General features: G+C 39.0%; 1 protein-coding gene across 3 annotated transcripts in view; it reads left to right on the top strand.

Annotated features, from left to right (window-relative positions):
• The window catches only part of SMAP1 (small ArfGAP 1), a 91,050-nt gene that overhangs the window by 7,119 nt on the left and 60,965 nt on the right, over positions 1–22,966 (top strand). For all 3 annotated transcript variants that reach the window (XM_041410683.1, XM_041410682.1, XM_041410681.1), the window contains exons 2-3: positions 19,627–19,760; positions 20,428–20,513. In XM_041410683.1, the coding sequence (XP_041266617.1) occupies positions 19,627–19,760; positions 20,428–20,513 (220 nt within the window). The remainder of the gene's footprint in view (positions 1–19,626; positions 19,761–20,427; positions 20,514–22,966) is intronic.

Genomic DNA, 22,966 nt, shown 5'->3' with positions numbered 1-22,966 from the left:
GGCAATGATGTAACTTAGAACTTAGCATTGCTTTGACAAGAGGCTGGACTAGGTGACCTCCAGAGGTCCCTTTCAACCCAATTATTTCTGTGACTACTAATAGAAATATTTGTGGGCCTTCTTATTTTTAAGTTTTATTATGTTGCAAATCTTTAGATTCTCTGAGGCATATTATACAGATGGAGAAATCCTTATATGCTTAGTTTGCTGCCCTATGTTTAGAAGTTATTGGCAGTCTAAGCTGTTTCTGTTGTGCGGACCATAAGGATGGGACAGTTCCTGAAAACTGATTATTGCTATTGATGAGACCATGCTCTTGCCTTTTTAAAGTGCAAAACACCCCAGTTCTTTTGGTGAGGTCTACAGGTGTGTGTCTTCAAGTGGCCCTGAAGCTGTAGTTCTGCCACCCTTCAGTGATGTGAAAAAGCTGCTGCTGTGGGATGCTGTTGGTACCACTTGGTCTTTGCTTTGTTCCTGAATTTCCTTTTGCGTAATGGAATAATGCTGTCTTCCATCTTTGGTCTGAATGCTATAAAGAAGAAAGAGCAACTGTGATGCAGCTTGTATCACGTCTTGTACATGAAGAAGTAATTAGATATATCTATGTGAGAAGCAGACTTTTAGGGAGGTACCCTTTCCTGGAAAGGTGACTCCCTGTTTAATGCATGCATCCTATAGCATTTAGGAGAGTCAATTATCAGATATTACTCAGGGAGTAGTCAGCAGTTGATTTAGCTCAGGTGTCACATTGTCTTGGACTGGCTTATAAGGTTCATTTGAGCATGATTCAGCTTTAGTTTAAGAACTCTGGTGCTTCACAGTGTCTCTTGTGGCCGCAGCTAAATTCTCCTAGACATAATGATTTTGCCTTGCGAACAGGCAAAGTTGTTCAGTGATACCTTATTTTCATGTTGAGGTGGTTCTGAAGAGTTAGGCTGATGAACCCGTGATTAGTTAAATCTATCTTCACTGTACTGTCAGCAAGTTGTTTTCAGATACTATGGCAGAGTAGAATGAGTTAGGAGTGAGCTATGCTTTTTATTGGCATTGCTGAGTAGCATAGCTCACAGCTGGAGGACTGCAATGGGTAAGTACAGGTGCTTGGGAAGGGCAGGCTCGGATGGTGGTGAAGGGGAGTTGCTGTGAGAGGTGTGGGATTGCCTGTAGCTTTACCTGGAGATGGGTGAGCCAGTTGAGAGCTTATGGATCAGGAGCAGTAATGAGGATTTCCTCAGACAACTCAAGCCTAATGTTAAGAGGCTTTCTTGCTAATAGGGTGCTTGGACCACCCTTAGTATTTCCTGGGGAGAAAGCACAGCAGGGACTAAGTAATCAAGGAAGCTTCTGGCATGCACTGGTGCCCATATCTCAATACAAGTTCTTGCAAATAAGCAATGACAAGTTGAGAATGTAAAGGTTAGGAGTAGTCTTGGCTGCAGTGGTCATGAGATAGAAGAGTTCAGGATCTGAATTGGAGACTTCAAACCAAAATTAGGATTACAGCATAATCTTCAGAAAGGAAGATTTTCTTCTGTTCAAGGATCTTGGAAGAATTGTTTGGAAGATAGTTCTGAGCAGAGAGAGCCAGGAAAGCTGGTTGACTACTTCTTTAAACTCTGGTGTGGCATATTGCAATGAGTAGATGGTACAAAGGCACCAGGGGTCCTGCTTGAATGAATGAGGAGCTTCTGAAAAAGCTGAGACACAAAAAGGAAGCATATAACAGGTGGAAGCAGAAACATGTTGGCCCAGGGAGAGCCTGGAGACATCATCCAAGCATGCAAATCTGTCTAGGTCAGAAAGCCAGTGTCCTTGTGGAGTTTAATCTTACAAGGTATATGTGAATGGCAACAAGGGAGGCATTTACAGATAACTGGCAGAAAAAAGAATGGAGAAAATGTAGGCCTGCTGCTGAATGGGAGGGGAACTGCTCATAAGGGATGTGGAGACAACCGAGACATTCAATGTCTTCTTCACTTTGTTCTTTACTAGTTAGACTTGCTTTCAGCAATTCTAGGCAAGGAAAGCATACTCTCAGTTAGTAGAGAAGGATCAGGTTTGGGATCACTGTACACAAGTTTGTGGGCTCTAATAGAATGCAGCCAGGAGTGAGATGGGGTGGCCAAGGTAATTTTGTGGTGACTGTCATTCACTAAGGTCGTGGTGACTGGGGGATGGGTTTGAGGGGCTGAACTCAAGCAGATGTCCTTACTATCTCTGAAGAGGGCCAGAAGGAACGTCTAGGGAACCTCAGGCCAGTCAGCTTTACCTCTGTTCTTAGAAAAGTGACAGACCAAATAATTCTGAAACACATAGAGAAAAATGGTGGGCCGTAGTTGGTATGGATTAATCAAGGGGTTGTAATGTGTGACCAACCTGATAACAGCCTTCCACTCTGAACCAAGCAAGATGACTAGCTTGGTGGATGAGAACGATGGGTGCTTTCTTACCTTGACCTTTCATGAGGCTTTGGAAACTGTCTTGTAACCGCTTCTTTGATAAGTTGATGAAATGCTTTCTGCATAAAGACACAGTGAGGTTGATTCAAAATAGCTTAGAGGCTAAAATGCCAAGCTCAGGGTGGTGATCAACATCCTAAAGTTCAATGGGAGGCCAGTCCCTTTTGGTGTAGCTCAGGGTTTGTTATCAGGCCAGCACTGTTTAACATCTTCATTAATAACCTGTGTGACCGGATAGACCCCTCCCTTGGCAAACTTGATGGGATGCAAAGCTGGGAGGAGTGGTTGATAAACCAGATAGATGTGCTGCTGCTTGCGAGCAGGCAAGTGAACAAGTGGAAGAAATGAGCCAACAGGAATATTATGAAATTCAACAAAGTGAAATGCAAAGCTCTGTCCCTAGGGGAGGGGATGTTGGCAGTGCAGAAGAGATGCTGTGGATCAAAAATTGGTCATGAATCAGTAATGCACCCTTGCCACAAAGAAGGCAAACTACATCTCGGACTGAATTTCCAGAAGAGAGTGAGCAGTGTGTGGGAGCAGGAGATCCTTTCCTCAGCACTGGTGATACTGCATCTGTACTGCTGTCCTGTTCTGGGCTCCAGAAAGAAGCAGGGACAGACTGGAGCAAGTCTAGCAAAGTGGCATGAAGGGGAAGGTCAGTGTGCCTTACAGTCAAGTAGAGGCTGAGAGCACTGAGATTCTTTAACCTGGAGGAGAGAAGACTGCTGGGGGGTTCTTATGCATGTGTATAAATAAATACCTGGTGACAGAAAGTAAAGATGATGGAGGCAGATTTGTCTGTGATATCTAGTGATAGGACCAAAAGGCAATGAATGCAAATTAAAACACAGGAAGTTCCACTGAAAGATAAGAAGGTTTTATTATTGTTGTTTTGCTTGGTTTTCTGGTGTTTTTTGTTTTGTTTTGGGGGTTTTTGGTTGGTTGGTTGGGGTTTTTTGTTCGTTTTGGTTTTGTTTGTTTTTCGGGGGTTTTTGTGTGTGTGTTTCTGGCTTTGTTTTTTTTTCTTCAGAAAAGGCTGAACAGGATCAGGTTACCTGGAGAGGCTGTGGAGCATGCAATGTGGAAGCCCCAAAAATCTGACTGGGAACAGCCCTAAGCAACCTGCTGTGCTCTCTGTGCTCTGAGCACCAGGGCTTGGACTAGCTCATCTTCTAGGGTCCCTTCCATCTCTGCCACTTCAGATCCATTTCAGTTGTTGAATCACTTACAAACTGATATGGAGTCCCACTGCAGATACCATGTAATTTTTTTTCTCTTTCTCCCCACTGAGCAAATATCAGTCTAGGTCAGTTCAAAGCAGATTCTTTGTTTAAAGTTGAAGTCCTTTTTGAGAAAGTGATTAGTAAGTACAGACTGTAGTAGAGCTTTGAGTTTTCAAGAAATACAGAAATCTTGCTGTCTTGTGTGCTTCCAGAGACAAAAAGGACCAAATCTAGCCATTTAAAGCAAATTGTGATGCTGTGGTAAAAGGGTTACTCATATATTGTGTTTGCCTGAAATGTTTAAATCTAGCTGGGAGAACAACTTCACAACTTTAACTGCTCTGTAGAGCTGGTAGAAAGTTGCTTAGAGCTAGTGTCCCTTGTGTCAGAAATTCCCCTGGATCTTAAAACTACTGGTTTGAACTCCATGTTATGACTAACAACAATTTCCTCTGGAAGACTGGGGCAAAAAAGATTCTACAGATCTACAAAAGATACTATGGATTACCGGTTTTCTTCCATTCTGCCCTCTTACTTGATTCATGTTTGCTGAGAGCTTATGCAATACTGGTTCTCTTAACATTTTTGTCTTGAATGGCTTCACAAAAATCTATTCAAACAAAACTGCTTTGTCTTAGTGATAACTTGGCAAATTTAAAATTTGAATGGATACCTATATATATTCATCTTTGTTTACAGTAGACTCTGATTATGTGATATACTGCTAACTTCTGCTTATCTTGTCTTGATCATGTATTGCTTTCCATTACATGATTGACTTGCATGTCTGAGTACATATTCTCAAGGAACTCCTGCCCAGTGCTATGGAACAACCCAATCACGAGAACCTGAGTTCCTGTTTTGTTTCCTGTTTATCCAAAATACTGATGAGCTTTGTCTTCCTCTGACCAGGAAGCCAGATGCTTTTATGCTCTGAGGTAATGATCTGAAGAGGAGGAAGAACTTGGAGGAAGAGAGAACATCCTTGTGCTGCAAGTCTGTGGCAGATGTGGATATAGGGAGTGCTGATGTTGTAGCTTATGGAGTTTGTGACGAGTTTTATGGGGGAAGCTGGTCTCTGTGGTTTTTGTGTTCTGCCTGTCTCAGTAGTCTTAAACTGTCAATTGCCCCTTTCCTCTCTTCAGGAAAAGTGTTTGTTTCTGGTAGATGGTGGAAGAAAAAGAGACTGTAGCTCAGTGCTTGCCAGAGTGGAGCTGTGGACAGCCATGTGTGAGTTGGAGGCAATGTTGCCAAGCAACTGATTTTGCAGGTGTGGTTTGGTGAAGGAGCAGTTCTTTCTCTAAAAGCTGTGTCAGGCTATGATTTTTTTGTTTAAAAAAGAAGAAAAAAAAAATGGAGTAGGTAACTTTCTCTCTTGCATGGATGTGAAAAGGAATGCAAAATTCCACATTCAGCTATTGATTGCTGTACAAGAATCTAATGCATTTTTACTGAAGTCTTTGAATGGAAATGAGTAAAGTTTTACAGTACAGGACTTCATTGGTATGATTAAAGGCCACAGTAGTCATATAAAAATTGTGCAAAAGACAATGGAAGTAATTTATCATGTAACCTGGTATTTCTGAATGCAGCTGAGCTTGCAGATGGATTCAAAACATGGCAGTAAGGGACAATCTGGAATGGATGATCATTTGAAGTAAGCTCCTGGCAATGTGTGCTGAAGTCATTAGGGTTTAAATTTGTCATTCATAGCAATTAATAGAAGCAACCAATGTATTGATAAATAATGATGCTTTTATAATATAGGGGCTGATTATCCCATTAAGGTGTATATATATATATATATGGGGTATTTGTTCAGTTGCCAGTTATCTGTAGAATGACAGAAATATCCCTTTAAACATGGCAGATGCCACACTTTATGTGCACCCTTTAGATCTTCAGGGGAAGTGTGCTTGAGCACTTAAGCAGGAGTGAAACCAAATAGGCATGTCAGTAAGACACTGAGTGCAGGCTTTTTGGTCTTTGTTCTCATTGTCAAGTGATACCTGGCTTATCCTCAACGTCAAATGCACTGAGCTGCTGTACTGGGGTTCTCTGAGAGCGGGGTAACTTTCCATAGCAGCACTCATGGTGCTGTGCTTTGCAGCTCTAGAAGGGTGTTGATGGCACACCAGTGTTTCAGCTGGTGCTGAGCAGTACAAGTGCTGCACCAAGGCTGTCTCTTCAGCCTCCCCCCCAAAGGCCACAGGACTGGAGGTGGGTGAAAGTTTGTGAGGAGATTGTAGCCAGGGCAGCTGATCCAAACAAACCTAAGGGACAGGCTGTAACAAGTGACAAAGTAAAATCTATGAGGAAGCAGGGGAATGGAGAGGTTTTGTTGTCGGGGTGTTTGTCTTCCAGAGCAACCAACTGTGTACTGAGACCTCGCTTCCTAGGAAGTGGATATTACCTGCTGATAGGAGAATAAATATTTTTCTTCTTACTTATGCATATGGTCTTTGCTTTTCTTTATTAAACTGCCTATATCTTGACCCATGGGGGTTTTTATCTTCTTTTCTCCTCTTTGGTGGGTGCATGATGACCAGACAAAGTTTATGCACCAGAACCAGTATTTTTCAAATTCTACAGATCCAAGATCTCATGCCTGAGAGGCTTGCAGAGTTTTGAGAGCAAATTTAGACAATCGATAACTTCTCAAGCAACCTTAATCCTGCTTTGAACTCATACTCACAAGTCTGTATTCCAGACTGAATGCAGCTACTGCTTTGGTATTCCGTTTCTCTTCTGACATGTGAAGAAAATGATACTTAGAGGAAAAATACTGTACAGCTACAACTTATTTTCTACACAAAATACAGAAGATCACTTTGGAAAAATAACTTGCACAAAAAACCCTCCCAACTTTCTCTCAATTTTTTAAAATGCAAATCTAGTTAAATCAGCTGTGAAGAGCATTACTTGAAAGTAAATCTGTTCTTTCCTTTCTCAGTCACATGTAGCTGATATAATGATGTCTGAGTATTGATGATTGTCTGTCATGCTGGAATGTTTAACTGTGTTAGTTTGAATTACATTTAATTTAGTATCATCATGGAGGAGACCCAGCATAGTTTTAGGAAGCAAGAAGATGCCCTTAGAAAACTTCAAAGCACATTTAAGCCTTGAATGTGTAGCATGATGCATTTGAATTGCATATAAATAAGTTACTTTGTGGTTACAAATGACAAAATTTTCAGATACTGGACTGAGTTTTTCCTCAAAGAGTTGAAAGGTGAAATAGGCCTTAGAATTGTTCAGAACAGCTGAGCAAAGCCCTAAGCAAAATGATCTAATTAGATCTGATCGAGATATGAAGTTAATCTAAGTGACCTCAGGAAGTCCATTTATGCCTAGATTATAGTTCTTTTGTTCACTGACTGAGGAAATACAGACGTTAACACCTGCTCTTTGAGAGATAGATCTCCCAGAGCATAGATGCCTTCAGTTGTGTGGATTGGCTCAAACCTAGATTCAGGGAGCGGTATTGAAGCACTCCAAGTTGTGATCCATTTTCCGAGACTTGGGCAGAGTGCAGTATTAGGGTGTAACTACCCTGACATGCAGGTCCTGGGTATTTGTGGGAAAGGTTTGTGTCTATGACACTGGAGCTTTAAGTGGAGAGAAGGTGTGATTCTGCCTGTCCTCTTCAGCCTATACTTTTTCCCCAGTCTTTTGTTAATTTAGTACCCTGAGCTCCACTGGAAGTTTTGCTCTGAAGATTGATAATACCATTACAGTAAACTCAGGGGTTAAAACCAGAGTTGCGTTTGTGAGGTACGCTGTTCCTGTGCCTGACAACTGTGGTATATTAGTGTTTGAGCATGGGCTAATGAGCTCTCTGTAGTTAAGACAGATGAACGGTGCAGCCTAAAAATCTACTTGATCTGTTCTGCATAACCTGAAGAGGAAGTGAGACAGTATGTAGAGGAGGATTGTAGATGAATGTCTGCAGTGGATATGGATTTTGTGGATGTGGATGCCAGTGGGATGGCAGAGAGACTCAGAAGAATTAGACTGAGAAAACTCATGGGTTGAGATAAAGACAGGTAAAGCAAAAGCTGTGCCCACAAGCGAGGCAAAATAAGGAATTAAGCATCAGCAGGTGGGTGTTCAGCCTTCTCCAGGAAAGCAGTTCTGTCACATGTAACAGTTATGTAGTTACTCGCTCCAAATGTCTCTTTCTCCTTCTTACTCCAGTTTTATTGTTGAGCGCAGTGTTGTATGCCATGTCCCTTTGGTCAGATGGGGTCAGATGTCTCAGCTGTGTCCCCTTCTGGCCTCTTGTCCACCCCAACCTCCTCACTGGCAGGACAGTCTGAGGAGCAGAAAAGGCCTCAGTGGTATGTAAGCAGTGTTCAGCAATAGCTAAAACATTGGTGTGTTATTGACACTGTTTTGGACACAGATTCCAAAGAGCACAGATTATAGAGCTTTCTATGAAGAAAATAAACTCCATCCCCACACAAATGAATATAGCAGAGAGGATTGGTACATGAAGCAATCTGCTGGTCATTATAGATGATTTCAGTATATTTCTGCTGTCTAGAGGTTGAATTTGGCTTTACTTTGCCTGCTCATGGCTGCTTGAACAGGTGTACTTTTTGTTCAGTATAAACTGACTCGGTGGCCAGGCCTAGAGAGTGGCGAATGGAGTCACATCCATCTGGTCACTCGTGGGGTTCCCCAGGGCTCAGTCTTTGGTCCAGTCCTGTTTAATATCTCTATCAATGATCTGGATGAGTGTCTTGAGTGCACCCTCAGTCAGTTTACAGATGATATCAGATTGGATGGGGCTGTTGATTTGCTGGAAGGAGGCAGGAAGGCTCCACAGAGGAATCTCAACAAGCTCTATCCATGGGCTGAGGTCAGTTGTATGAAGGTTCAACAAGGCCAAGTGCTGGGTCCTGCCCTTGGGTCACAACAATGCCCTGCAGTGCTACAAGCTGAGGGCAGAGTGGTTGAAAAGTTGCCTGATGGAAGAGGACCTGGAGGTGTTGGTTGACAGCAGCTGAACGTGAGCCAGGGTGTGCCCAAGAAGGCCAATGGCAGCCTGGCCCATATCAGCAATAGTGTGGCCAGTAGGACCAGTGATTGTCCCTCTTTGCTTGGCACTGGTGGGGCTGTACCTCAAATCCTGTGTCCAGTTCTGTGCCCTTCACTGTGAGAAGGACACTGAGGTGCTGGAGTGAGTCCAGAGAAGGGCAGTGGAGCTGGTGAAGGGTCTGGAGTGCAAGTCCTGTGAGGAGAAGCTGAGGGAGCTGGGGGTGTTTAGTGTGGAGAGGAGGATGCTCAGGGGAGCCCTAATAATTTTGCAATTCTCTGAAAGGAGGTAGCAAAGTAAAGGTTGGCCCTTGCTCCCAGGCAGCCAGTGACAGGACAGGAGAAAGTGGCCTCAAATTGTGCCAGGGAAGGTATAGATTAGGTATTGAGGAAGATTTCTTATCTGAAAAGTCAGTCAGGCATTGGAACAGGCTGCCCAGCTCCACTGCCTGAAGTGCTGAATCATCATCCCTAGAAGAGTTAAAGATTCAGGTAGATGTGGTACTTGGCCATGTTTGGTTAATGGTGGACCTTTAAGATGTCTTTTCCAACCTTAAAGACTCTGATTCTATGGCTCTTGGATAAAGAACTTTCAATCTCTCATTTCTCTGCATCTTTTATCAAATGTGGGTTCTTGTTGGAGGGGTTATGGGAGTCCATTTACCTTCTTTGTTATGTTTGAGAAAGCACATCTCTGGAGTCACTGAGGACTGCACAGAGCTTGTACAGTTTGTGGAGTGCTGACTTAAGGATCACTTCAGTTATATTTGGGGGGAAAAGGTAAAGGAAAGCTGATTAATGCAATTGCTAGATAATGTCTGGTAGAGAAAGGTTCATTCTTGTTTATGTCAAACAGGCTACATGATAAGCCTGTCTTGCAAACAAATCTTATCTCTGAGGTTTTTGTCATAGTTAAAGGAAGGACTTCAATTACTGACCGAATAGGTTTTTTTTTGAAGCAGGTGCTTATATAATCTTTATCCTTTGCCTGGGTGTGCAGAGGGGTTGTTATATCCTAACAGAGTAGTGTAGGTTTATAAATTTCTTTTTCTTTTCAGCAATGCTTTTACTTAATGCTTAGCTATCAGCTTATGAAAACGTTTTGTAAGAGCTCACTGTTGCCCATTTTCCATTTATTTCTGCATATAAAAGGAATATAAATTGTAAACTTAAAACAGTAAGTGGTTTAGCATTTCCTTGCTGACAAGGGAAAAATTGCAGTCAAGACCTGCTCCAGAAGCTTCCTACTAATACTGTAATATGCTACATAACCTTGTCTTTTTTAGAAAGCACCAAATGCTGCTAACAGGAAATGACAGCTTGCACACCTTATTCTTGCAGCCTGAACTCTGACACAAGCAGTCTTTCTCTTCATGAGTGAGCAGGCAGGATAAAATTGGAGTGCTACCCCTTAGCCAAATTGAAATTTTATTTCTGAGGCTGTTAGGTTATTGAATGTACCAGGGTTGGCACCCCTGTCATCTCTGATACTTGGGCACCGGCTTTACTTTCCAAAGGGTGCTGTAGCATGCACAAGGCTGGTAGGAGTGCTGTGGCTGTGTGCTGTGTGCTGTGCATCTGTTCTCCCTGTACAGTCACCAACATGTGCTCAGGCTGTCCAGGCGTGGTTGCCAGCCAAGGGTCAGGAGCTGCTCTCTTGGCAGTTCAGAAGTTGCTTATGATTCTGCTTACCTGGCTAGTGTGGGGATGGGTGAAATCTGAGGTGTGAAGTACTTCCAAGTCAGGAATGCAAACTTTGGGAGATGGTTTCAAAGCAAATTTCATTGCAAAACAGTCAGTTATGCTGATATTTTCATTAAAAATAGGTGTTTTAATGAAATAGCTGTTCTTTTTAAGTTCTGTCATGTGATTTCTAAGATAAATAGGAGGTCTTTGGGGAACAATTCCCCAAAAAAAAATCTCCTTTTTCTTGTAATTTACATGAGGAGGGATCAACTGTGTATTTGTGTATATAACTTTACGATGAACTATAAATATTGTATTTTATTTCACAACTTAGCTTTTATGTCCTGTAATGACCTAATATTTGATAAAATTACTTTATTTTGGAAAAGGAATTTATTAATAAGGCAAAACAAAATGCTTTCACCTTGTCATCTTACTAGATTGCTTGTGCCAAATGGCTGTTAGACAAAAGAAAGACCTGTTCATTTCAAGAATAAACTGACATTACCTGTGTATCTCTGATAGCTAATGTAACCAGTCAGTCTTCTGATTTACAAGCTGCACTTGCATATTCCACACTTAATTTTCTGTATAAAGCTTTTGCTGTTTGAAATTACTTGGATGCATCCCAGAATAAAGTTGCTATGAAGCCAGCCACCTGATTTTGTGGCTTAAACATAGAACTGAAGGAACATTCATGTCACTGTACTTATTTTCTAGGTAAGGTTTGATACAGCCCTTGAAATTTTGAAATGCTTTTAGCAATTTTTGGTGCTACAGAAGGAAGTGAATAAGTGAGCTGAAGGAATAACTGATATGTATTTCTCTCTCTCTCTTATGGAGGTGGGACATAGTTGTGCAGGGGAAGAGTTTCATTCATGATACTTCTACAGAGCCTATTTGGAGATATGAATAGGTCTGCACTTAATGGATTTTTGGATGGCTTTCATGAAAAATGGTTATCCAAACCAAAAGACAAACTTTGAGGAATTCTGTCCATGAAACTCTTTACCACCTACGAGACACTGGTTAAAAATAGCTAAGCAATGCTTCTAAGGCTTGTCTTCCCACTGTTCCTGCAGTATACCTTGAACCACATGAATCTAGCTGCTATTAAGCTGGGCTCTGGAACAGTGTACTTGAGTTTTCTGCCATCAGAGCAATTTCATGCTGTTGAGTTTGACTTAATTTAAAAATATGAAAACAGACTGTTAGAAACAGTTTTTGTTTGAGTTCCTGTCATGCTTTTCTAAATGTGGTAAAATTTAAGTTCTCAAATTCTGGTCTTGACTCTTTGAACGCAGGTGTACTAAGCCAGCTGTGAGAGACTGCTAATTACCATTTATGCCTTTTGTTGCTTTTGTTTATATAAAAAAGTATTTTGCTGCATATTTTGACACCTTAAAAGCACATCAAGACTGAGCTTGTGTAGTTTTCCCAGTGTGGGTATGGAAATAAAATAAGGAAGCCTCTTCTACTGTAAAGGAAGTTAAGCTTAATGTTAGAGTAGATGTGACTGACGTGAGAACATGCTTCAGGCTATTTGTTCTGTTTAATCAGAAACTAATTCACTGGATCAAGTGATGAGTGAATAGTCCTTTCTCAGTAGTCTCAAAAGACTTAAGGTTCAAGGGCCTTGAAGAACATTTCCTAGAATAAAGATTCTTGTGGTTCTTGAATGATTTCCTTTGCTTCAAGATCTTTATGCGAGATCTTTTATTCTTTCAGAGGTTTGCTTAATTCACAAAGTCTCTTTCAGTGGACATTAACATTGCAATTAAGCTTTTCATCTTGGGGGTGGGTGGGTGCTGTTTTCTTGAAGGATTTGTTTCAGTCCCCCCACCCCATCAAGCCCGGGAGTCTGTGAATCAGAAATGGAGATGGTGGATCTCCCTTTTGTGTGAAAAGCTAAGCAACCGCCAATGAAATTAGTAAGAGATGGTCTTTGAACCAACGGGATTAGACTGAAAAAGCATGATAGCAAATTATTTGTTTGGAGCATTTCAGTATTATTTTGATTTAATCTCTGTCTCTAATGTGTTATATTTTGAGCAGAGTAACTTGGAGGAATCTCTGTAAGCTCTGCCTTGTTCTTTTTTTCTTCCCTGAGGAGCCACTGGAGAAGGGACTGTTTTGTGTTGATTCTGATCTTGTATTGAATTGAATTACATAAAATACAACTGCTGCTTACTTGTTTTTCCTTCTTTTCTCTCTACCTGCTATGAGAGGGTGCTTTCTCCTGTTCACAATCTTTATTTGTATCTCAGCTTGGAGAAGTTACAGATATTTTTGAAATATATTCTTTCCTAACTTGTTTGAAATTTCGAGTAGCAGAACACTTGAGCAGTATGAATTGGGTGTGAGAGTAATGCAAAGAGAGAGAGCACTGCATGGGTGTGCTTGGATGGATGCAACGACTGAGGCTTTCTTTGGCCAAAAGTGATAGTTTTTGGGAACTGACTAACAACCACTCGGGATGAGTCAGGTGTAGAATTTCTTGTAGTTTATTCTCTGTTCCACAAGATGGAGCTAGTTCTTTGGGAAATCAAGTCTGTCAAACAGCAGCAGGATTTGAGGAAACAAATGAGAGTTAAAGTAAATTCACTGCACTTTTGGGTAAAGGACAGGCAGGGTGTTGTTGAGAGAAAAAAGGAATTGTACTCTGTCAGAAGTTTTTTAAGATGTTGGTCCAAGATAAGTTTGCTACAGACAGTATTACAGATGCAAAGTTAGTACTCTGTTAAGTGTAATTCTTGGCTTCCTTCTTTATAGAATTTCTAACTGGTAACTGCAAGAATGTTAAGTGAAAACTAGCTTTGTGTTTATGTGCTTCTATCATACAAACCGTACTTAAAGCTACTTTTGACAAGCTTTTTTCATTTAAAGCTTTGTCTCAAAACTTACTAGTTTCCTGGTGAGCTGGTTTTATGCACATATTGTAAAGGATTCAGAATTATTTGCTGAGATGTAAAATGGTTGTCCTTCCCTTAACAACATGTGTAAAATTGAAAGGCTTCATGATTGCTTTTTTCACCCCAATTCAGACCTCTGTGTTCTCTATAACTTAAGATGTTTTGTGAGAGGGGTCAGCACCTGTATTGAGCAAAAGGAGTGTTTCAGTATTAACTGCAGTTACAGAAGGCTGAACAGGTGGTGAGGGACTGATGGAGGGAAGGGGAATCTGAATTGATGTCATAAGGAAAGCAACAATCATCATTCGACTTCACAGTCAAATCTGCAGTGATCCTATTCTTGCTCTTTTGTGGAGGTCTCCCAGTTACGTCATGTTCAAATACTTTTCATTTTCTTTTGCCTCTTTTTAGTTTGCTCTGGTCTCCACCGCTTGCTTTTTTAAAATTTCCTTTTTCCTTTTTTTTTTCTTTTTTCTAGCATGTTTATGTGACAGGTTCTCCTACTCTGGCCCAGTCTTGCCTGATAGTGTATAATATTTTTCACTAATTTCTTACTGCAGGTAGAAGCTGAGTAAAGGATGGAGTGTTGACTGAGATGTTTAAAACAGTTAAAAGATTTTTTTAACTAATCAAATGGAGAGCTAAAGCAATATTTCACACTGTATTTGCTGCTTGGATTCATATACTGTTAGTATATGAGGCTTTCACATTTTTTGTAATGCTGATAAAAGTACTTTTTCCTCAGCATTTTAAATGAGCTGTACTATGTAAGCCTTGTTTTGTACCTGATGCAGTACCATGCATGTGCTTTGCAAAATAAAACTTAAGCAGTTGGAGTAAAACTTAAATCATGGACATACAAACACTAATGTATTTTGTGGGGTTTTTTTCCTTTGAAAATGCACTATACCAGCTTCAGCATTACAATTCCCATCATTATTCTTGCCCAAAGATGTTTGTCAGCTGTACTCACAAATAGATGGTTGTATTGTGCAGAAGTGCATTAGGAGGGTTTGTCAGCAATGTGTGAATTTTTATTGTGGCTTCTTCAATCAGCTTATTTCTAAAATACTGGAGCAGAACATGTGGTCCTTTCTGAGTGAGTTAATGGGGTCAGAGAAGAAAGTGGTGTATGGGAGTGTGTGCACGAACGTATGTATGGCTTTTTTAAAGCACGTACAAGATATGAGTGCAGCTTAAATAATATGAAGGAGAAATCTGTCATCAAAAAATTGTATCCTGAAAAAAGGAAAGTGTGAGGGAAAAGTTGGAAAGATTTTGAAATATGCTGAGAGAAAAGCTTTAGCCTCACCAGAGAGTATGTAAAAATGATGCCTTTTTCAGAAAATTCACACTTTGATGTGCACTTTAGAATGAAAGAATGGCATGTGAGATTGGATAACTTTTTCAGCAATTTAAAAATTGGCTTGAAATCAACTTATCTGAAGAGTTTTATCTAAAATTATGTACATTTCTTCAAGCTCTTTATTGCTTAATTTTTAAACAGCTGAAGTTGGTTTTTTAAAATGTTCACAGTTTTTTAATAGCTGTAGATATTTCTGTGAGTGGGGAGAATGTTGGTTCTATACGATAACTATACTGGCATAGAAGTCTACTGTAACTAGAAATAAACTCTCCAGGATTTTTCTTAAATTCATGTGTTATCTAAAACCTCTGAAAACTTAAAGATGTAACAGGCTACATTGTTTCTTGGTGGCTAAGTATTTATTTCATTTTTAGGGCCCAAATAGTTTCTAGCAAAGGACTCCTTAAATACCACGAATATGTCACAGTTAGTGCTGTTTCTATGCACCTGATTGAATTCTAATATATATTTGTGATGTCCCTTTGGTCAGTTGGAGTCTTATGTCCCTGACTCTTCCTTCCTGGCCTCTTGCCCACCACTCCCTGCCTGCTGGGTAGGGATGGAAAAGCAATCCTTGACTGTGCAAGCACTGTCCAGCTGTAGCCAAAGCATTACTGTTACCAGGACTCCATAGGAGCTGCAATGCAGCAAGTTAACTCCATCCCAGCTAAGCCCAATATTGGGGAATGTTGCTTGGTGTTTTTGATGTAACATGTAATAGCTAAGACTCCAAATTAATTTTTGTGAAGCTGTATGATGGCTCAAATCCACCTTTCTGTTTAGCTCTTACAAGAAACTTGCATTTGTGCTGTGTTTAAATTTCCAGTCAAAATTCATCACTCCTTTTTATGAAGGCAACTGAATTGCAGTTGTCAGTAAGACTAAATACACACAATAAACCTTGTGTGCCTAAAAAATTAACCTCGTTATTTTAAGGATTCTTTAAATTGTATGTGACCTAATGCATTCAGAATCTTGTAATGATTTCTCTGGAAGACAGCACACACCTTCACAGCCACCTGCTAAGAACTGAAATAGGAATTTAGGTCTAACCAGTAGATGATGTATAGAAATATGGCAAAGAAAGTTTAGCGTGAAGAAAAAAAAAATAAAATTATTCTTTTGTTGGAAGCAGCAATCTGTCTTTGGGTTGCTGAAGTTTATTCCTTTGTTCAGCTGGGCAGTGTTCCAGAGACTTCACAGTATTCTAGTACATAGTCTAGTATAAATATTGGTCATTTTCAGTCCTATGGCTTTTTTCCTAAAATTAACTTTATTAAAGGATGAAAGAGACTGAAAATATTTTCAAGCAGTTGTCTGTATCTTAGATGACTGAAGAAGTAACTTCAAGTATATTTTTATGTTAGAATGGTGGAGCAAGCTGCTGAAGTGCACATTGGCACTTCTAGTAAAATTCAGATGGCTTTCAGAAGAACAAAATTCCAATTCTATTAAAACTTACATCACACATGACAAGTATTTCATGTTATTGTTGGCTGACTGCAGTTCTCAGTAGGTAAGATAGTGTTACTAATGACATGTAAAGGCGTTTTAAATAGTATAAAATAGCAGTCACCAAAATTCTTGATGTCCAGTCTTCATTTCTGAAGCCAAATATTCATCTTCTTAATTGGGTAGCAATGGCTAGGCAAAATATGTGCATCACTTAAATCACATTGCTCTTGAATTTTTTTTTTTAAAGGAAACCAAATGTACCTTTAAGGACCCAACAAAAAGAAACCTGTAAATATTTCTATTAGTGCAAAATATTTACTGTGTACAGAAATAAGAATCCTGATTTCATGTGCAAAAACTGTAAATTGTCTGTTGAATCACTCCAAATTACTGTTGAACATTTTTCACACAGAAAGGTTTGCAGCCTAGGCCTTAGTTGACTGTTCGGTTAAGTCAAGCATAGTTGGTATATGATGAACACACAGAACATATTTTCTGACTTCTCTTGCCTAGTGCTTAACTGTGGTTATGATTGATTTGGATTAATGAAAACATTTTTCATTTGAAATGTTTAATATTGCATATTGTCATTACTCGGAATTAAATTCAGGGGTTACACATGAATATTTTTGTCTGGCCTCAGGTTTGCCCGTTATTTCACTGTTTAATTTGCTCCTTCATTGCTTAAATATATTTGATTTCCAAAATTTATTTCATAAATAAGTACTAATTAATGAAATTTGAGGTTTTTGGAAAATATAAAACTGCTCTTTTCCAGTAGAAAGCCATCTACTTCAAAAGTTGTCTTGCTTCTTGTTAACAAAGTTTCAAGTGTTTGTTAACAAAGTTTTGTTAACAAAGTTTCAATATTTTAACTACAATTAATAATATCTCTCTTAATTTGTTTAGACTTGAGTCATGTCAAGTCCTCCTTCTGGTCTTGTCTCATTAATGTAGAATTTGCCTGTCTGGGATCTCATAGCTGAAGCAGTACCTGGATAATAGGAAATTCATGTGATGTGTAGTTGTACAAACTCATCCATGGTAAAAAGTTCATAGTGGTTGTGTAAACACCCTATAGGGATAAAAACTTGGGCAGCACACAGGTACTATAGTTAAACACCTTGTGTCTCTGTAGTAACCTGATCAAAACTGGCTCCAGTTTTTAGAAGACACATGGGTTATACTTCAAGGGGAAAACTGGAGAAGCTGTTGGGTGCACAAGACTTTCTTACTTGTTTCTAAACTGTCATGGCTAGATGAAACTTTTGTATAAACTGAGATACTCTATCTACCTTAGTGGAATGGCTATGAGGGTTTTTTTATTAAGTTTCTTCTGGTGCACTATTTTAGCTGAAACTTGATTAATAGGTTGAGGTAAATGACCTGTAAAACTCTATCCTGGAGTGCTAAAACTAAAAGTGGTATAAATTTTAAGTGAGGCCTTCCCATAATATAGGTCTACCAAGTGTAAGAGTGAGTATTTTGTGTCTGTAGTGTTTTATAGGGGGAAATAAAAAGGCAGATCAATAGGTTGCTAGTTGTTGAAGTGTTTAAGACAGTGCAAACAGTCTCACCATTCTAACCTGACTAGTAGTAGTTGTAACATAAAATTGCCATGTGGGAAAAGATGTATTAGTTTTGATGAGTAATTCCTAGGTCTTTTCACCCTTGAAATCTAATTTTGTCATAATAGTACTTACTTTGAAAGCTGCCAGTCATTTTAATGATTATGAAATTTGTCTTAAAGGTCAAGCAGTGGACATCAAGTGCTCTGACTTTTTCAAATATTGAGCAAGATAAATTAAAAGCAAGTGATTACCCAAAATATTGCTAGTATTTCCACTAGTAAGAGTAGTGCTTCTTGCAGCAAATGTGGGGATCTGTGAATGTGTCTTGGGATTTTCAAATAATAATTCTAAGGAATGGAGTCTAACTGAAAGGATTTCTCCTGCTTCCTTGTTTTGGCTGTTGCTTGAACAGTGCTTAAACACTATCAGAACTTTTCTTGTTCTGTTCCCCAGAGAAGGGGAAGGCTGAGTGGTGGGTGGGCAGGAAGCACAGCTGAGATGTCTGCTCACTGGAATTGATCATTCTATGCCATGCGATAAAGTGCTCAAGCAACAAATGCTTAAGGAAAGGAAGAAAGGACAATCTTGCTTATAGTGGTGTCCAGAACAAATGTTGTGGGTACTGAAGCACAGCTTTCTAGGAAGTAACTGGACAGCTGCCTGGCTGTGGGAAGTAATGAAGAAATCCTTCCTTTTCTTTTTCTCCTCCCTTTGTCTGCAGTTTTGCTTCACTCATAAAACTGTTATCTCAGTCTGCAAGACTTGTCACCTTCTTGCTTTTTTCTCCCTGTCCTGTAGAAGAGGAGAGTGAATGAGCAGCTCTGTGGATGTTTGCCAGGTCACACCAACACAGTCCTAAGCAAAAGATCAGGAGAGGGAAGCATAAAGCTCTTCTGTAGGTCCCGGGAAACTGTTCATACAATATATTGATTTTGAAATGCAAACAACTGCTGTTGCAGAAGTGATCGGGCACATTTGTCATACAAAAGCAGAAAATAACTGCTTGAAATGTTTTCCAACTCTTCAGTATGCCTGCTTGATTTTGATGGTAATGATTTAATCTTTTAACTCCTTAGAGCTCAGAACTAGATGGACTTCAAAGTAGTACTTTTAACAACAGTGATGTACAGGGCTGGAATAAAATTATGTACATGTGTTTAATTAGAGAATGAATATTAAGTGTCACCGTGGTAATTCAGGCCAGCATACTTTAACTATCTCAACATGCCAGCACAGTTGAGAAACAATGATTAAATCAACCTGATTCTGTTAGAAAATACATTTGGCTGTAAATGGTAGTTTAGAAATCAAGGATACTGAACATAATCAGTTTTCCATCATTCTCAGATGCATATTTTTATGCAGTTGGTTTTGCAAATCTCTGTATAAGCATTTCCTAAGAGCTTGCATGCTACTGTTGTAGAGCCTGTGCTATATGAGGTATTTGTTGCATTAATACAAGATTGCTCTGCAGTTAATTTAAGTACTGATGCATGTCTTAAGGAGCTTTTAAATGGAAAAAAAGGAGCAACTTCTACTTCTTCTGTTGATGCTTCATCTGAGACATAGCCATAAAGATTATTCAAGATGCAAGGAAAAATCTTGTTGCTAGTAAGTCAGCTTTAGAAAGTTTGTTTGTTGTATTGTTTTGGAGGTGGGGAGGTGGACACAACATAGAACTTTGTAGATAAATCTGACTAGTTAATGTTTTGTGACATTATTTAGAAGCAGAAATCTGTGAATAAAATTATTAACACTGGAAATTGTTAAAAGTGATAGATATTCTAGAGGCAGAGGTGAACCTTTATTCAAGCCTGTTTGTTTTGTCGGTATAGAATTAGGCCAGAGAAAATCCTCATAGTATATGGAATTTTGAAAATAATTGATTTATTTCGCCATTCCTTTTAGGACCAAGATGGGCTTCTTGGAACACTGGTGTTTTTATCTGCATCAGATGTGCTGGAATACATCGAAATCTTGGGGTTCATATATCAAGGGTCAAGTCTGTCAACTTGGATCAATGGACGCCAGAGCAAATACAGGTAAGATATCTTCAAATATGTTTCCAGTTTGGAAGGGATGTCAGGAATACTTGTGAAAGGATTTGCATTTATCATTATGCCCTGCTTACATGTTTTAGCAATCCTATTAGCTTTTGCATCTATCATACTTCTGCTGTAGTGAGCCTAAGTTCATAAAACTCTCTTCAGAAGAGTTGTACCTCTTCCGAAGTTGTTGTACCTCTCTGTATAATTTTAGAGATATTCTACCTTACCCCAGGGACTCTGAAAGCTACTTCTTGGTTGTATCTAGAAAAAGTGTTGTAAGGAACAGGACAGTAGCACTCACATATCTGTGTGATGCATGTTTGTGTTCTTTTGGTGTATCAAGCGCTGACTCTTCCAGATATGCTCCACTCTGAAGCCTCTTCCTGCCATTACTCCTTGTCTTCCTGGTCTGAAGAGCCATTCTGAGAGATCAAAGCTTGTCTTTCCTCGGATGGGTTAGTTTACACTGCAAACAGGATCCATGTTGCTAGCTCTGTCCATCAAGTCTGGGCTGGCAGCCTTCCTGTACCTATGGCAACAGGGCAGTCTCCAAGTTAAAAACTTGTAATGGCATTTAAGCACTCCACAGTAGCATTCTGACTGTTTCAGAGTTTAACTGTACACAGACATGAACTAACTGTTTTCTACCACTTTTCCCTAGTGCATGCAGGAAATGGGAAATACTAAAGCAAGACTACTCTATGAAGCTAATCTGCCAGAGAACTTCCGGAGACCTCAAACAGATCAGTATCCTTTTGTTTTGGCTTTCACATTGAAATGACTTCTAATGCAATTGAGATGTTATGACTGTTTCAAGGAACTGCTACATTTGTCAGCTTATGTTATTTATTTCATTGATATTGTTGTATGAGAAATGACAGTGGAAGTTGAGAACAGTTCAGAAAAGATTTAAATTACTTCAGTCATAGCAAATCTACTTCGTAATGAGATTTGGCAAGCACCATTTATTTTTGCTTTCAGAGGAGGTGACTTCATAAATTCCCTATATGTAGGAAGTTAGAATGATACTGGAAAGCTCTTGAATATTTTCTTTGTCTTGAGTAACTGCCATCTGAAGTTTAGAAGCATTTGATCAGGAAATAATGAGCTGAATGGTACAGTAAAATAAACCATTGCAACTTACTCGAGTAAAGCATGGATTTCTTTCTCTAAGTGACTAGTATGGGAATACATAAATAAACCCAAGCTCTCTCAGGGCTACCAGTTGTGTTTGTGTGTGGTTGTCACTGTGTACCTGGATGGGAAGGGTTGGAAGAAAAAACGTCTGCTGGCAATAAATAACTTTTCTCATTAAATATCTTTAATGAATCACTAGGATAATACATAATGGCATTAATTTAGATCTGGGGGTTTTTTTTCTTGATTTAATGAAGTTACTCCTTAGGTAGGATTTGCTTCACCTGATCTTATTGTAACTCTTTGGTTATAATGAGATCCTAAACACCTACTCGTAAGTGGGCTGCGTCTTTCCCCAGCTACAGGAGCTGATAAACAGACTTAGTTGTAACTTGATCTAAATTTGCTATATGCAAAGATGATTCTGGTTCTTCTGTTTATTAGATACTACACTCGATATGTTATAACAGAAGATTATTTTTTTTTTGGGGCAAGTTAGACTCCTCATTAAAAAATGCACTGGAGCAGAACAGATACTTTTTTTCATATTCTAGTAGCTTTTGCATTAAACATACATCCTCATAAGAAAAGAATCACATAGCACCATAGTATTCCAGCTGCAATATTCTGTAACTTTATTTTAGCCATATGATCGAAATATTTTGACTAAAACGTACTCAAAAATGGATCTTGAAGATGTGTATTTTTTTTTTGCTGCAGCTAACTTTAATTCATTGGTGCTACTACAGAAGTAATAATGCTTTAAGGTTTTCTTGTCAGATCAGACCAAAAGTCTAATTTTTAGACTTTTGAAATAATTCTTTTTTTTTCACACTGTATGCCTTGAATTAATTGCTGTTGAATAGTTGTAGGCTAACAGGTGAACTTAGTCAACTGAATATACTTCATTGCCTGTGTTTTCTTTATTAACACTGTATTGCCGTGAGAGGTGATTGCAACAATTTCTGATTTATTGCTCAATTTTTGCATAATTTTGGCAGCTACTTACCTACTTGGTATTCATGACAAGCTGTTGTGTTATGGATGTTTTTTGCCTTTTTTATTTGCCCATTGTATCAATACAAAATAGTAGTGGTGCTTAGTATGTAATCAATGTTCTGCTTGTGAATATTCTTATATTCTGAACATTCTTTTGGATAAATGTGAAAATATTTTGCATGTAATCAATTTTGTATATGTTCATCTATATTAGTGTTTAACTTCCTGTAGCACTAGAATATACTTCTAGTTGTAAGGTAGTAAAGTGGAGACACAGGAGGAATGTGTTTGTGGGAGCTGCCCAAAATCTATTGCTAAAGATCCCTCCTCATTTCTGCTTCATAATTACAAGAGTGACCTTTCTAAGCATTTTTTCCCTTTCCCTGGTACTTGGCAGGGATGCTGTAGTAGTGTAAAAACTAACTTTTAGGATCATTGTGATTTTTTTTTTTTTTTTGTATGGCAGCTTTAGTTTTCTGTTGAAAAATGTTTTTTCTAATAACAAATTATTTCCAAGTAAATAATTTTTTCACACTATCACTAACACTAAGCAGTTGTACCTTCAAAGGGCTCAGGATGCCCTTTGCAATTTATATGTATTTGGAAAGAGGTACAAAGCAGTGTTTTGATTTTTGTAACTTTTATGAAACTTTTGTAACTTTTATGTCTTCAGGTGACATTGGCATACAGTTTGAAACTATGATTTTTGACAATAGAATTTGATGCACAGAATGAAGGGACTGAGTGCTCTGAATTCAGTGTTAATCTTAGGACACAGTATGTGGAGCTAAGGATATCTTTCCATCGATTGAGGAAAAATGCTTTGGAAGTTTTTGACGCAATGAGTCTGAGCTTCCACAGTTGCAGTATCAGTTTTTGAATGGATAATCACATTGCTGGACAAAGTAGTTAAAATTTATTCTTCAGATCCTAGAGAGCCAGCTTTACTAAATGTAAAGTATTCACACTGCTTTGGATGAGCTGCTTTATGAAGCTGAGAGAATAATTAAGGAAAACAACTGGCTGTCTTTTTTGCATTTGAGCTACTGAGTTGTCAGTTGTGG

Source organism: Onychostruthus taczanowskii, unplaced genomic scaffold (assembly GCF_017590055.1).
Source record: "Onychostruthus taczanowskii isolate IOZ18803 unplaced genomic scaffold, ASM1759005v1 scaffold33, whole genome shotgun sequence".
Taxonomy (NCBI): Eukaryota; Metazoa; Chordata; class Aves; order Passeriformes; family Passeridae; genus Onychostruthus; species Onychostruthus taczanowskii.
Note: the sequence above shows the minus strand (reverse complement) of the source record. Positions and strands in the feature narration are given on the sequence as shown.